The following is a 14,894-nucleotide window of genomic DNA, read 5'->3' on the forward strand; positions in this document are numbered from 1 at the left end:
TACTAGTAAGGAATACAGTTGGAGTCTTATATTGATTATTATATAAAAATGTACAAAACAGCTATACTTGAATAATTGGGGGTTTTTAACCAAGTTCAATATATCTTTAAGATCCGATTTAATGTGAAATCGAAACAACAAAAATATGCATATAACTTGGGTTGCACCACCGAAAATGGTACAATAAAGGAATGCGAAAATATGTTATAATGAGGAATTAAAAGTTTAACTTTGTTGTTCGTTCCTTAACAGCTTTTTACCAATAGTTGCTGAGTGTTAAAACTCAAGTTATCAGCTACCGTATAGTACTGAAACACGGTTTAATGAATACACTAAATAAATTAAACTATTTGAATATTCAATTATAATATAATATCAATTCATACTCTTTCATTTTACTATTACTTTATGTAAATGAAATTGTAGTTGGGTTAATACAGAAAGATAAAGATTAAAGTGAGCACGTGCAGTGTGATGAGCACACTTCGTGTTCGCTTCGTGTCACGCGCTCCACTCGAATGACGAGGCGACTACTCACTAGAGACGACTCTGGCTGACGGCGATCGCGAAGCTGAGCTGAGTGGAGCGCATGCGCAACCGCAACCGCAAACGGACGGCAACCGCAACCGCTTCAAGCAGAGGCCTCTGCAGGCCAGGCCAAGCCAGGCAAGGCAAGGCAGGCACTGAGAGAGCGGCAGCGGAAGAGAGGGAGCGGGAGCTGTTGTGCTTGCTGCTTGCAACAAGAAATTGAAAAGCAGACAAAACGTCGCACACGAGTTGCTATTGTGGCTCAGAAACGCAGCGGCTGCCAAACGAGTCGGTTGCCCACTTTTAACTTTAACTTTAACACTATTTATTTATTTCCATCGCATTCATTCATTCATTCCCATTTTTGGGGCCAGGCCAACAAAAGCCACTTGAACGACGCGACAACAACAACAATAACAACAACGACGACGACGAGGAACTCGAGTCGAATCGCACGTTTCGACTAAAACGAATCACAATTTCTAAAAGACAATTTCAATTCGTTTTTTTCTATTCTTTTTCGTTATCTATATATACAAAAGTATATATACCAATTTTTTTTTTTTGTGTGTTTTGCTTTCGAATGAAAGTGCACAATTACAACAAACAACAAACAAAGTGCAGCAACAACAATTGTAAACGTGCTCGTAAATGTGATCGTAAACGCACGATGTCGATGGCGAGACTGTGATTGTGATTGTTATTGTGAATGAAAGTGTCGCACAGAAAAATCCTCATCGCATCTCATGGCATGCGGAAAAATGTGTTGAGCGTGTTAAACAAGAATTCAAGTTGCTGTGAACAAGGCAACAAGGAAGAGAGCTTTAAGGAGCTTCAACAGACAGCTTTAAGGAGCTTCAACAGACAGCTTTAAGCTTTATAACCACTGAGAAACAAGACGTCGAGGATCACACAACAATTGCAATAATGGTTGTGGTTCCCGCAATTGGCGCCGCCGCCGTCTCGGTGGGCGGTTTGCTGTTCAAGGCTAGCGCCGCCTCAAAGGCGGCAGCCGCAGCGGGCGTGGCAGCTGTGGGCGCCTCCAAGCTGGGTCTGGCCATAGCCACGGCCATCAAACTAACAACGGCAGTGATCGGTGTGGGCAAACTGACGATCATTCCGTTTCTGATCGCTGCGATCGCGTATTACAATTACGATCTCTTCGATCCGGAGAATCGTCCGTTCAACGTCAAGCAGGTGGAGTTGGCCTACGATTTCATCATCATTGGCGGCGGCAGTGCGGGCACAGTGCTTGCCTCCCGACTCTCCGAGGTGCCCCATTGGAAGGTGCTGCTCCTCGAGGCGGGCGGACACGAGACGGAAATATCGGATGTGCCGCTGTTATCACTTTATCTGCACAAGAGCAAAATGGACTGGAAGTATCGGTGAGTTAGAGGGAGCGAGAGAGGGAAACAGTTTACACACACACATTCATATATAGTCGGACTTGGGGCCTTCACAGTGACATAGTTTCGGGAGGTCAGGCAAATAAATACACATCAACACAGAGCCCAACAGCTGTAATTATTAATAGACTTGACGACAACTAAACGCGGTTCGCTTCGTCTCGTCTCGTCTAGTCTCAACTAAACTAAACTAACCTAAGTACACAATTGTCATTCACCATTTGCCACCTTTCGGTCAAGACAAACACAGCACTCCCTTTGCCTCCGTTTAAGTTTTGGGATTTGGGTTTGGGGTTTGTTTTTGGGCTTAGGCTTGGACCCGTTGATGCGTCACATTGATGACTTGCCATTTCAATAATGTGGCACAATCTGTTGGTTGGCTCTTTAATGCAAATGATTTCTTTTCACTCAAATGTCTGAATTGTGCTCGATTTCTACAAAGATTGAAGGTCAGCTTGAAGAGCTCAAAGTACTTTGGAATTGATCTAAATCAAAAGATGTTGCAGCTCATCACAAATTAGTTGCTCAATTATGACGCTGATTTATGGCAGCTTCTTTGCTACCTCATTAATTTTATTGCTCATTCTAGCTGTTGTGGAGAAAACTCATTCAATCACAATTACAACTTGTCAAATGTATTGTGAAAAGTCATTTAATCCGAATTTCAGCTTGTCACGCGCGATATGCAAATCGAGTTTCATCACAATAGAATTTACTTTCTCACACAAAGAGAAAAGAATGAGTTTAATCAGTTGTGCCATAAAATGAGAACAAGAGTCGAAATTACATGTGCCTTAATTGCTGATAGAATCGAAATTAAATGACAACTTAACTGTCCATTTTGATTAGTTCATAGAACGCAACAACAATAAAGTTTTCTTCTTGTTTGGAATTCAATTCCTACGCATTGTCACCTTTCTTTCCTCATCTCGCTGTCTGCTCTGGTATTTGTTCAATACATTTTTTTGGTGCTCAATTATCGAGTTGTGCATTTACGATCGCCAAAAGAGAAAAAAAAACTAAGAGATCTGCGAGTTAGCAGCAAACTGTTAAAGTGTTGCAGCTATTTGCAAAGTCTTTTGAGTTTTTTACATGGGTTTTTCTCGTCTCGGTCTGCGTCTGTAGACAAATTTAATTTGACTGCAATAAACAAATAAATAGTTTTTCGCAGCGATTGTACAGTCTGCACATTGTGTAATGTACCGCAAAAGAAAGAGACAGCGATGGAGGGAGAGAGTGAGATGGCTGTTTTGAAAGTCAAGTCTTTGAGTGCTGCCTACGTGACTCGACTGAGATTCCAATTAAATCAAAGATATCACTTAACTTATTCTTGCCCCACTCTCTTGCCTCCTCCTCCACCTCCTCCTCCTGGTATCTCTGCTCATTTGGCTGAAACTGATTTAAATTAGAACGCGCTACCGTTAGGAACAGTTGTGTAGCTTCTCTCTCTTCGCTCCCATGATGAAATATCATCATCACGAAACTATCAAACGCTCGATCACCGATCACCTGTCGCCCGATCACCTGTTTCTACTTGCCTCGTTTATTTATTATTCATGAGCTCGCCTCGATGAGGTCTTCGAACGCATTTCAATACCGTAATCCATTTAACTGTTTAGGGCCAGCCGTCTAAGCCGGCTCGCAGTCGAACCTTCGCTTGGCCCAGCCCAGGCCCTAGCGGCCACAAAAACTTGAAAAAAAAAATCGAAAAAAAAATTTCACTTTTTTTCGCCGCAGAGAATTCCATTCCCCATTAGCATGCAGCTCTAAGACATTATCATAAACATATTTTCAATTCCAACTAAAAGACTAGTAAGTAAGCTATAGTCGAGTGTGCTCGACTGTAAAATACCCGCTATACATTTTCAATCAAAGCAAAACAATGCGATATTACTCTAAAACTATGCAAAATTAATACATTTTAAAAATACTGAAAAATATTCAGTCTTTGGTATATAAAGATACTAAAATATGCATAGTATTCGGTATATTTTAGTATACCCATTTTCAATAAAAGCAAAACACAGCGGTATTATTCCAAAATTATACCAAATGAATATACCGAAAATATACTGGCATACAGTTAATCTTCGGTATATAAAATACTGGAAATTTTAGTCTTCGGTATATTTTTTTTTAGCATAATCGGTATAATACTTATTAAAAATATACCGAATAAATATACTGAAAAATACTAAACCACACAAAAATACAGAAATTCAACCTATTTTTGGTATATTTTTATTTTTGGTATATTAATTTGGTATATTTCAAGTATAACATCGCAAGCTTGGTATATTTAAAGTCTATATATTAAAGTCGATCACTTCTTCTGCTTGAGAGAACTATAATACCCTTCTACTTTATATGTAGCCGGTATAAAAACTCAAAAAAACGTGGCAGCAACAAAAAGCATTTCCATTTCATTTGGTTCACGTTGAGTTTGACGGCGACGCTTAGATTGTTGGTAATTGAAAGCAGCAGAGCGGGGCAGTTGCTGCTTGCCTCTTGCCACTTGCTGCTTGCCACTTGCCTGTTTCGCTGTTGCCGGTAAAATAAATGCGAAATGCACAAATACAAACAGAGGGCATATTAAAAATTGAGTGTATGTGTGTGTGGAAATCTGCGCCTGTTTTTCCGCGCCATTGCATCATTTATTGTGTGTGTGTGTGTGGCAGGGGCGACATGCAATCGACAGACAACTGGTTGCAATCAGCTGCGACTGCCAACAACAGACTCCGCTTTAGCTTCAGCTTAAGCTGCGAGTCGAGTCGAGTCGAGTCGATTTGAAGCCCTGTCCCCATGGGCGACTCTTTATCCCTCGGCATTTGGCATCATGTGTACAATTTATTATTTTTTGGCATTTCCATTCGATTAACCGAATTGGTAATACACTGCCTACCACTTGCCACTTGCCACATTTGCGTTGCACTTCAATGATTTGCATCGAGTTGGTAAACAAATTGTTGACGTCGCCTTTTAATTGCCAATTCTTTACTGTAAATACTGTAAATTTTTACAGTATTATTTATTTGCAAACTTATGAATAATACAAAAGTATTGAGAGCTTAAAGCTTTGAATTATTTTTTACCAATTCAATAAATACATCTTGAATTGCGAAATTGATTTTAAAGTACACGATAGTTGCTGTTTAATTATATTTGGTAAAGTTACTGCTTTTTTATTTATTTTGTCTCTAAGATGTGGCTTTTATTGTTGTCTGCTTCTCATTGATTGAATAAACAATTTAACACTGTTTTAACAACTATTTTGAAAGATTTAAATTCTTTAATTACTGAATCGTTTTATGCTGCTCATAATAAAAGAAAGCTATGCTTAAACATAATATATTCCATACCATCTTCACCCTTGCCATATCTGCCATCTCCATAAAAGTTTGCAACGAAAACTGAGGCCATAAAACAAGCAGCTGCTAAAGTAGCTAATAACAAACACTATTCAAAATTAAACGCTTCTTATAGCGATAAAAATATATATAGCTGACTTTTAATTGCAAATAGTTTTTTATTAAGAAAATATTCTAAAAAATAAGCTTACAACGTTTTGCCCAAGATTTGCAACAGATGAATTTATTTGGCAACTCGTTAAAGTTGCTGTTAAATCGACACCTATGAAGTGCATTCAGTATTTGCGACACTTGCTAAGCATCAATGGACCATCATCAAGAACGCCCAGATAAGGCATTAACTGTGTCACTTTTGGCATTTGCATGTCAAGTTGTGAAACTGCTGCTAACATTTTAGCATTTGTGTGTGTGTTGTGGGCAATTAAAACGCTCTGAAATTATCATAAAGAGGCGACGCATTCCATGTGTTTTGATAATCACACACACACACACACACCTGTTGCTTGTTGTTTGAGTGTGAAAATATTTCTCACAGAGTGAGACCCAAAACTGAAACTGAAACTGAGACTGGTTCAGGTCTGAGGTCTGGTCATGCCTCAACTTCTCGGTGCTCTCAACGGGTCATCAATCAGTTGCATGCTGCATATTAGCGATATGGTTGCTGTTGTTGTCGAGCTTATGTAATATATACATATGTATATAGTAACGACCTCAGCAAATTGGCACCGCTATTTGGAGTTTTGAGCAGGGTGTCATTAATGTCATTGGGCGGACGGCAAATCGCCTCTCATGGCCCCAAAGTGGAGTGTTTGACATCGAAATGGCAAATACTACGGCACTCGGATGTCGGGCATAAATTCCAAATATTTAGCTTAAAGCTGGGAAAGGGGGATAGATTATTTAGCCGGCATATCCTACAAACACACACAGAGTTTCCCAACAACTCTCAATACGAAAAAAAACCGGATCGAGCAGTGCCCGAAGTGGGTTAATCGGTTACAGGTTTGCTTGCTGCTGTTGCCTGGAAACGAAACGAAATGAAATGAAACACACACACACACGCGAGTATACAAATATGTACAGAAGACAGACCAGATCAGGCAACAACAACAACAGCAACAACAACAATGACAACTGCAACAGCAACAGCGTTGCGGAAAGTTGAAGCGAACTGCTTGCTCACTTACCAATTGCAATGAGCACAATTGCCAATCAAAAATACATGAAACGCAAACCAGCAGCAGCAGCAGCGGCAACAACACCAACAACAACAACAATCACCTCAAACAACAGCAACTCGAGAGTAGCTGCGAGCGGCGACAGGCTTCACTGAGTCGCTCTCTTGCTGCATATGCTAACACACACACACACACACACCCATACACACACCCACACGCACACACCGAGACACTTGTCAACAAGTTGCCAGCACACAAAATTGTCGGCAATTTCACAATTAATTTGTCGCTTTTTATTTGACCACAAAATCAAAAGACTTAGGACACGAACTTGCTAATATCAACAAAGTCTGCGCGCAAAAAAAAGACGACAAAATGTACCGCAGCAGCAGCTGCTAGCTGACAACAAAACTACTTTTGATGGCAATCATCAATGTCCATCTCATCGTTGTAGTGCATATTATATTCGAGACTCATCAAGACCTTGAATTCATCCAGTTAGTGTTTGGGCGATTTCTACGACTCTCCTCCTCACAGCCCTCAACTGAGCTCAACTCATCGTCAATTGGTGTCAATTGAATTAACATTCAAGAGTCAAGCCAAATCACGCAACATCACTTATATTTTATGTAAGCAAGACTTATTTTTTTTTCGCAAATTTTTTACAGCGTTAGGAAAAGTAAATATTGATATAATAACAAACGGGGAATCGAAATATCATTAATCAAAAAAGAAGCACACACACACACACACACACACACAAAATGATCCCCCAATTAAAAGAAACTAATCACAGATTTTCCAGAAAAAAAGCGAAAGCTCAGCTAACTCAGTTATATCAATAATGAAAATCAATAATCGCTTAATCAATGAATTGAAGGGGCAATAATCGTATCATTTATATGATAATCTCACGCCTCGAACTCGAAATTTGTTATAATGATGCATACTAAGCAGGTTGAGAGTGCAAACAAACAATGGAAATAACTCATAAATGCCTATTACAATGTTTGGTGTGCAAAAATGAGCTAACAATAATTGGTAACATTTATGCGCACTAACTGTTAAATGGCCAATAAAAAAAAGCACAGCGCTAAACAAATTGCGTCACATTGGACCTAACATAGGCCGAGAAACGTGCGTCAAGGGAAAGTTGAGCTGTATCTGACTCTGACTCTGACTGTGACCGACTGACTCAATGACTCGAATGCCTAAAAAGACTGAATGAGTTATTGGAGTGAAGGCGCGTACTCAATAACTGGAACTACGCCCAACAATGCGGCCAAGGGACGGAATGTCTTTCCCTCTCTCTCTCTCTCTCTCTCTCTCTCTCTCTCTCTCTCTAGATCGGCGTCAAATAGCATAAATTAATAAGCAAGTATATTAATCAGCTTCCCGGAGGCGTGAAGAAGCGCAGACAATGACAAAAAACAATACAGATACAAGGCATAAATAAATAAAGTTTATCGCGAACATGAATCAATAAAGCAAAATGACAACACTTTGACCACTTTCATATCTCGCCAACTCTCTCAACTCTTACGCTGTCAAGTGTGCTCCTCTCTCTCTCTATATATATATATTGGAGACTTGATTATCGCCTTCAATATCAAATCGCAATATTTCTCTTTCATTTCTGTCATTTGCACGTCTCGCTTGGCAGTTTACTTGGCCAAGTTTTCCGCAACTGACATTTCGTTTCCTTTTTTGTTGTACCCTCTACATAAAGATTTCTTCGGGTTTGATGAACTACCTCTATTTTCTGTCTATGTGTTGAAGTCTATTTTTTTTAATTGCCATTCTCTTGACATGAATATTCCATAATTCCAAGAATTTTAAAGCCTTAAAATAATTCAATTCAATGCGACAAAGTCGAGAACAGTTTTCTATATTTTTGTAATTAAATATTATTCTATATTTACATAATTTAATATCTGAAGGCGTCTATATTTATATAATTAACTATTATTCTATACTAAGTAGTTAAGAAAATTCTCCATATTTCTATAATTCAATATTTCTCGGAATTTGTATAATTGCTGAATTCCTTTCTTAATAATATTATTAAATTTATATAATTAAATATTTTGCAATATGAGAAAGTTGCCTATATTTATATAATTATAAATGAAATATTTAGGAATGCTAGAAAAGTTCTCCATATTTCTATAATTCAATATTTGTCGGAATTTTTATATTTGCAGGGTATTCAGCTAGTCTGGAAGTTTGGAAGTTGGCTACAGTTTTTTAAAGTTGCAGTTGCTTAGCTCATTGTGGATTGTTCATTGTTGTTTGTTGATTGTTGGTTAGATGTTGTTGTTGCTTTTGTTATTGTTGTTGTCACTGTCGCATATGCTGCACATACATTTATTTAATTTACAGTTCGTGCGGGGCCGTTAACTGAGGTTTCCTGTATATTTAATAAACGCGTAACCAACCGGCCAACAAAAAATTGTACTAATTAGAGAGTGGCCCCTGCGAGTCTAATGCGAGAGTAATGCGAATAATGCGAGCAATGTGAATTAAGCGAATAATGCGACAGTTGTAGGCGTTTTGTACACAATTTGTAGTCAAATGTTGGGTTAAGCTTGAGAGCTCAAAGCGCTATCCGGCGAGCAATGTTGTCAAGGGTTATTTAATTCAGTGACAATAAAATAATGTGCTTGAGATGTAATTGCTCTAAGGCTGCAACGAAGGCAATGCCAGCAATTGTTTTAATTGGATCATTTTTAATGAATTTGTATTTATCTTTTTTTTTTTACTAAAATGTCTTTTCCGGTACTTTTTTGAATTACTATATTTCTGTAAATGTATAAATGTAAACATTAGAATGAAATGTTTACAAAAGATAAACATTTCATTGATCAGCCCTTCATTCTAATGTTTAGATTTATAGAAACATATTCACACTGTTTCTTGGGTATAACTTATCTTGTGTTACTAATTGAATACATAAATTTAATCATCAACTATGTTACAGCAAACATACTCTATATTGAATGTACTACAAGTAGTAGTATTATAGATATACCAAATCTAGGCTTTGTATATATTTTAATATTTTTGCGGTATATATTTGGTATATTTTTCGAATGTGAATGAACTTATAGTCCAGCACATTATACTTTAGCTTTCTTGGTTGTCTTTCAATGCAAATATTTCTTTCCCACATTGCCTAACATTAGACGAATGTCTGAGAAGTAGTTAACAGTGATAATTGATAATTGAAGGAGAACACACCGTTGTCTACACACTCTTAATTGACAGCTCGAAATAATTCGGGTCGCGTCGCGTCGAGTCGAGTGAATCAACTCCTGGCTCAAGGCAATCGAGTGAAGTTAAATGCCATTTATTGCCATGGGATGATGTGCATTTTTGGAGCTCCGTTTCAATTGAATCTGCAACTGGAGGCTCTTTTATTTTTCCTAATGACCGACAGCGAAGCGAAGTACAAGGCTATAGCATTGCTTTTTGGTTGTGCTGTAATAAAGTTACCGCAGTGAGCCAACAATTGTTGTTAATCGTCTTATGTTTTGCCGTTTGCTTCTGTTAAATTGTATGTGCTTTTTATTTATTTATTTTGTTTGTTGTTTTTTTTTTTGCTGCTCTCTTATTGCTTTAACCATTGCTTTGGCTTTGGTTTTAGCTTTTTCTACTATTTCATTTTTGTTTACCTTTCGAGACGGTCAATGGCGCACACATGCTGCGCCAGACGTTGCCTTAGGGCGTCTTTAGTGGGCGTGGCCCTTGGAATCGCTTAGCTGAGCTTAGCTAATGCGATTTTATTGTCGTGTGTGGTGTGTGTGTTTACCTGTTGACTGTTGATTAATGATGAAAGCGCTGCCAACACATTCGCTAATTGTTTACGTTTTCTCTGCTCTCTCTCTCTCTCTTTCTCTATCTCCCTTCTTTTAGCACACAGCCACAGCCGACAGCTTGCCAGGCGATGAAGGATAAACGCTGCTGCTGGACACGTGGCAAAGTGATTGGAGGGAGCTCTGTGTTGAATACGATGCTCTATATTCGCGGCAATCGTCGCGATTTCGACAATTGGGCGAATCTTGGCAATCCTGGCTGGTCCTACGAGGAGATTCTGCCCTATTTCCGCAAATCGGAAGATCAACGCAATCCCTACTTGGCACGCAATAAACGTTATCACGGCACTGGTAAGTAGAGTAGCTTAGAAAGCACACAATAACTCAAATGATTGCATAACTATTTCTAAAAGAGCTTAAATGAGCTTTGACATCTTAACATAAAGTCTAAGAAAGCTAAGCTAAGATCAAGGTACTTCTGTTTAATATAAATCTTCCACTTCTGTTTATTTGAATATTAAAGAGCTTAGACATTCTCGCTTAAATTGAAAGAAATCTTTTTAAACATTTCAATGCAACTTTTGTGGCTTAACTTGAAGCAATTTTTCACTTTGTTCTTTAAATATTTCCATAGAAGTATTTAAGCATTAAATGTGAGCCCACTTACTTTTTCAGGCTCTTGACTCTTATTCTGAAAAGAGTTTAAATGAGCTTTGACATTATTTCTTTAAAGGCAGCGAAGCTTTTTAGGAATTTCAATGCAGCTTCTGCTGCTGAACTTGAAGAAGTATTTAAGCAATACAACAAAATGGTTACAATAAAACTACTTTATAAAAAAAATTGACTTTAATTTTTAAAAAGCTTAAATTAATTTTGCTTTTTAAGCTTAATTCGAATTGGGTTTTCACTTTATTTTCACTAATTTCCCTAGAAGAAAAGCTTCTTTAAAACTATTGACTTTCATTTTAAACAGAGCTTAAATGACCTATGACTTTATACTTCAATTGCAACAAAGCTTGTTAAGCATAATATTTCCATAGAAGTAAAGCTCTATACATTTGTCAAGCAATTGAGCTTTGTTGTCCTTTGATTTAATGTGCTTTGAAAGCTCTTCAACAAAGTCAAACTTAGTTCTTTAAACTATCATTCATTCTTGCAGGTGGCCTATGGACTGTGCAGGATGCGCCCTACAACACGCCCATCGGACCCGCCTTTCTGCAGGCTGGCGAGGAAATGGGCTACGACATCGTCGATGTGAATGGGGAGCAGCAGACGGGCTTCGGTTTCTATCAGTTCAACATGCGACGCGGCTCACGCAGCTCCACAGCGAAATCATTTCTACGTCCCGCCCGACTGCGTCCCAATCTGCACATCGCCCTCTTCTCACATGTGACTAAGGTGCTCACCGATCCGGTGACGAAGCGGGCAACTGGAGTGCAATTTATACGCGACGGACACCTGCAGAATGTGTATGCAACACGCGAGGTGATATTGGCAGCCGGTGCCATTGGCACACCGCATCTGATGATGCTGTCGGGCATCGGGCATGGCGAGGAGCTGGGAAGATTGGGCATACCTCTGGTGCAGCATCTGCCCGGTGTGGGCCAGAATCTGCAGGATCACATTGCCGTCGGGGGCATTGCGTTCCTCATCGACTATCCCATATCGATAGTGATGAAGCGCATGGTCAATGTGAATACGGCGCTGCGCTATGCCATCACCGAGGATGGTCCCTTGACCTCCAGCGTCGGACTGGAGGCAGTGGCCTTTATCAATACCAAATACGCGAATTCCAGCGATGACTGGCCGGACATGAACTTCATGATGACTTCCGCATCGGTGATGTCCGATGGCGGCACTCAGGTGAAGACCGCCCACGGTCTGACCGATGAGTTCTATCAAGAGGTGTTCGGGGAGGTAACAAATCGCGATGTGTTCGGCATCTTTCCCATGATGCTGCGGCCCAAGAGTCGTGGCTACATCAAGCTGGCCTCCAAGAATCCACTGCGCTATCCATTGCTCTATCACAACTATCTAACGCACCCCGATGATGTGAATGTGCTTCGAGAGGGCGTCAAAGCTGCGGTCGCCATGGGGGAGACGCAGGCGATGAAACGCTTTGGCGCACGCTTCTGGGGCAAACCGTTGCCCAACTGTAAGCATCTGACACTGTTCACGGACGAGTATTGGAACTGCTTCATACGCCAGTACACGATGACCATCTATCACATGAGTGGGACTGCCAAGATGGGACCACCCAGCGATCCCTGGGCCGTGGTGGATCCACAGTTGCGGACGTATGGTGTGTCCGGATTGCGGGTGATCGATGCCAGCATTATGCCAGCGATCACCAATGGCAACATCCATGCGCCCGTCGTCATGATCGCCGAGAAGGGCGCGGATCTCATCAAGCAGCTGTGGCTGACGCCAACCACGGCGCCGCCATCGTCGCAGCAACAGTGGCGCAGCAAGCGCAGCATGCGACACGGAGGAAACGAGACGCTGCCGGAGGGAGTGCATCAATGGTCGCTGCCCAGTTCGTAGCCAAATGCTTTAATCGCTTACCCGAACCGCAATCCCAATGTCACTGCCTGCTTAGACCAAAACTAGATGCAGCTTTCAGGTGTGTGTGCGCTGTGCTGTAAACAGTCAACACAACGCAGCGTGACAGCCCAAAAAGCTTTAATGTGCTTTTGCAAAGTTCCCTGTTTTTTTTTATGCTCAAAATGCTCCTTTGCAGTTGCTCTCATTGTATGTAGATCGGGTAGTGTTTAATGATTAATTAGTTAGTTAATTCACACATTGTTAATTTATTAAGCCTCAGTTCGCTTGCTGCTCCTATTCTATTCTACTGTGCGTTGTCCTTAGTCAATTAAGCGCTTTTTGTAAATATCGAGTCATTTATGCTAATACAATTGTTTTATTATATATAAATATGTTATACAAAATATTCTTTTTTTTTATTAAATCTTTGTTGTGTGAGTGTATGTGTATATCAAACAGAAATATGTACCTTTTGTATATGCTTAAGCCGCGTACACTTGAAGTACCTCAATTAGACTCTAAGTTGGATTCGAAGCAATCAATGTATCAATAGTTGTTATGTTTAACGAATAAACGAATACAAATAAAAATAACGTGTAACAAATAAAGTATTGTCAAAGTTTATTTGGATTTATTCTCGATCAAAGTGTTTAAATTGGATGTTGCTATTTCTTCAAGTTGAGCTTTCGCTAATCGCTTCAATTTCTATGATCTTAAACTGTTAGTTGATCGTATTTTTGATATTTGCTTTAAAAAAATAATGAATATATCACATATTCAAATCCTTACCACATAAAAATGCAAAATCGTCAATAGAAACTTCACTTTCATATCAGAGTTCATAATTTAGTTCATTGCATTTGAACTCATAGTTATGCTCAATGCATGTCAAACCTCTGTTGTTTTAGCGAATACACAAACCCCGTGAAAATCGTCTGCACACTTAGCGAGCACATCAACCTCTCGCCTAGCTCTATCTATTTGAGCTTTTGGCGAAGCCGGACTTTAAAGCTGAGCTTAAGTTTAAAGCTTACCTGAAAAGACAAAATGATAAATGTTTAGCTTATGCGTATACTATTTAAATTATTAAAAGCTTAAAATTACGATCGAATAAGTTTGATTGATATGTCCGCAATCTAAGACGTAAGCGAATTTCTTATGAATTTCTATTTCCAATATGAAATATTTTATAAGCGAGCTTACAATCAACTATGCAAACTATTTTTAAAAATTATAGCAATATGTTGTAATAATATTGTGTTTTCCCAACTTTACAGCGGAAATTGTAATAAGGAATATGTGGAGTAAATTCGCAAAGATTATTGAAAATATCCACATTCATTGCATTTATATATGTATTTGTATGTACTATATATATAAAGTTCCTCATTGTTAAGAGCATGGTCTGATCTTGGCAGCAGTTCCAATTAGATGCGCTGAGTAAATTGTAATTGTAATGTAAATGGAATTCCAAAGCAATTACGATAACAATAGTAATTACAAACTTTTTATCCAATGATTATTGCAATTAGCGCATTTCTTAGGGTTGGAGTTGGAGGCCTCCTCTTGGGTGCTACAAATACTGGCAATAAAAACTAACGGTGCATATAGCCCAGGCCATAGACAATGATATATTGAATAATGCATTTGAGGCTAAGACAAACGTAAAAGAAATCAAAAGCATCGAGTAATAAAGTGCTTGACAGGCAAATGCATGGCGATTAGATACCCTGTAAAAAGGAAACAACAATTCGGTATATCTACATATCTTTATACTCGTATAGAAGACAATAAGTAAAAATTTAACAATTTTGATATTTGATAATAACTTCGCATCTCTCTTCACAGCCCAAAATACCCCTCACATAGTTGATTATGGCTGGCCAATGATTTGTGTTAACAAAATACATTTGATTGCCAAAAGTTTTTTGGCCAGCCAACCGACACAGCGATTCCTGCATGGGGTTCGGGTCGCGGAAACTGGTCATAAATCCAAAGCTGGACTTGGCTTATGGACTTGGCTCCAAAGGAACGCTCTCAAGTGCGACGCATAAA

General features: G+C 39.2%; 2 protein-coding genes across 4 annotated transcripts in view; one reads left to right on the forward strand and one right to left on the reverse strand.

The window, feature by feature from the left end:
* LOC117578054 (flotillin-2) overlaps positions 1 to 14,894 on the reverse strand; it is a 128,620-nt gene that overhangs the window by 59,563 nt on the left and 54,163 nt on the right. The gene's annotated exons all lie outside the window — the stretch shown is intronic.
* On the forward strand, positions 1,038 to 12,990 carry LOC117564573 (glucose dehydrogenase [FAD, quinone]). The gene is made up of 3 exons (XM_034243414.2): positions 1,038 to 1,913; positions 10,396 to 10,646; positions 11,455 to 12,990. Exons 1-3 carry the CDS (start codon positions 1,456 to 1,458, stop codon positions 12,837 to 12,839), a joined length of 2,094 nt encoding a protein of 697 aa, XP_034099305.1. The 5' UTR covers positions 1,038 to 1,455; the 3' UTR covers positions 12,840 to 12,990.

Source organism: Drosophila albomicans, chromosome X (assembly GCF_009650485.2).
Source record: "Drosophila albomicans strain 15112-1751.03 chromosome X, ASM965048v2, whole genome shotgun sequence".
Lineage (NCBI taxonomy): Eukaryota > Metazoa > Arthropoda > Insecta > Diptera > Drosophilidae > Drosophila > Drosophila albomicans.

Coding starts and splice junctions, on each gene's coding strand:
- LOC117564573 (XM_034243414.2), top strand. CDS start 1,456: ATGGTTGTGGTTCCCGCAATTGGCGCCGCCGCCGTCTCGGTGGGCGGT. Junction 1,914..10,395: donor AAAATGGACTGGAAGTATCG/GTGAGTTAGAGG, acceptor CCCTTCTTTTAG/CACACAGCCACAGCCGACAG. Junction 10,647..11,454: donor TAAACGTTATCACGGCACTG/GTAAGTAGAGTA, acceptor TCATTCTTGCAG/GTGGCCTATGGACTGTGCAG.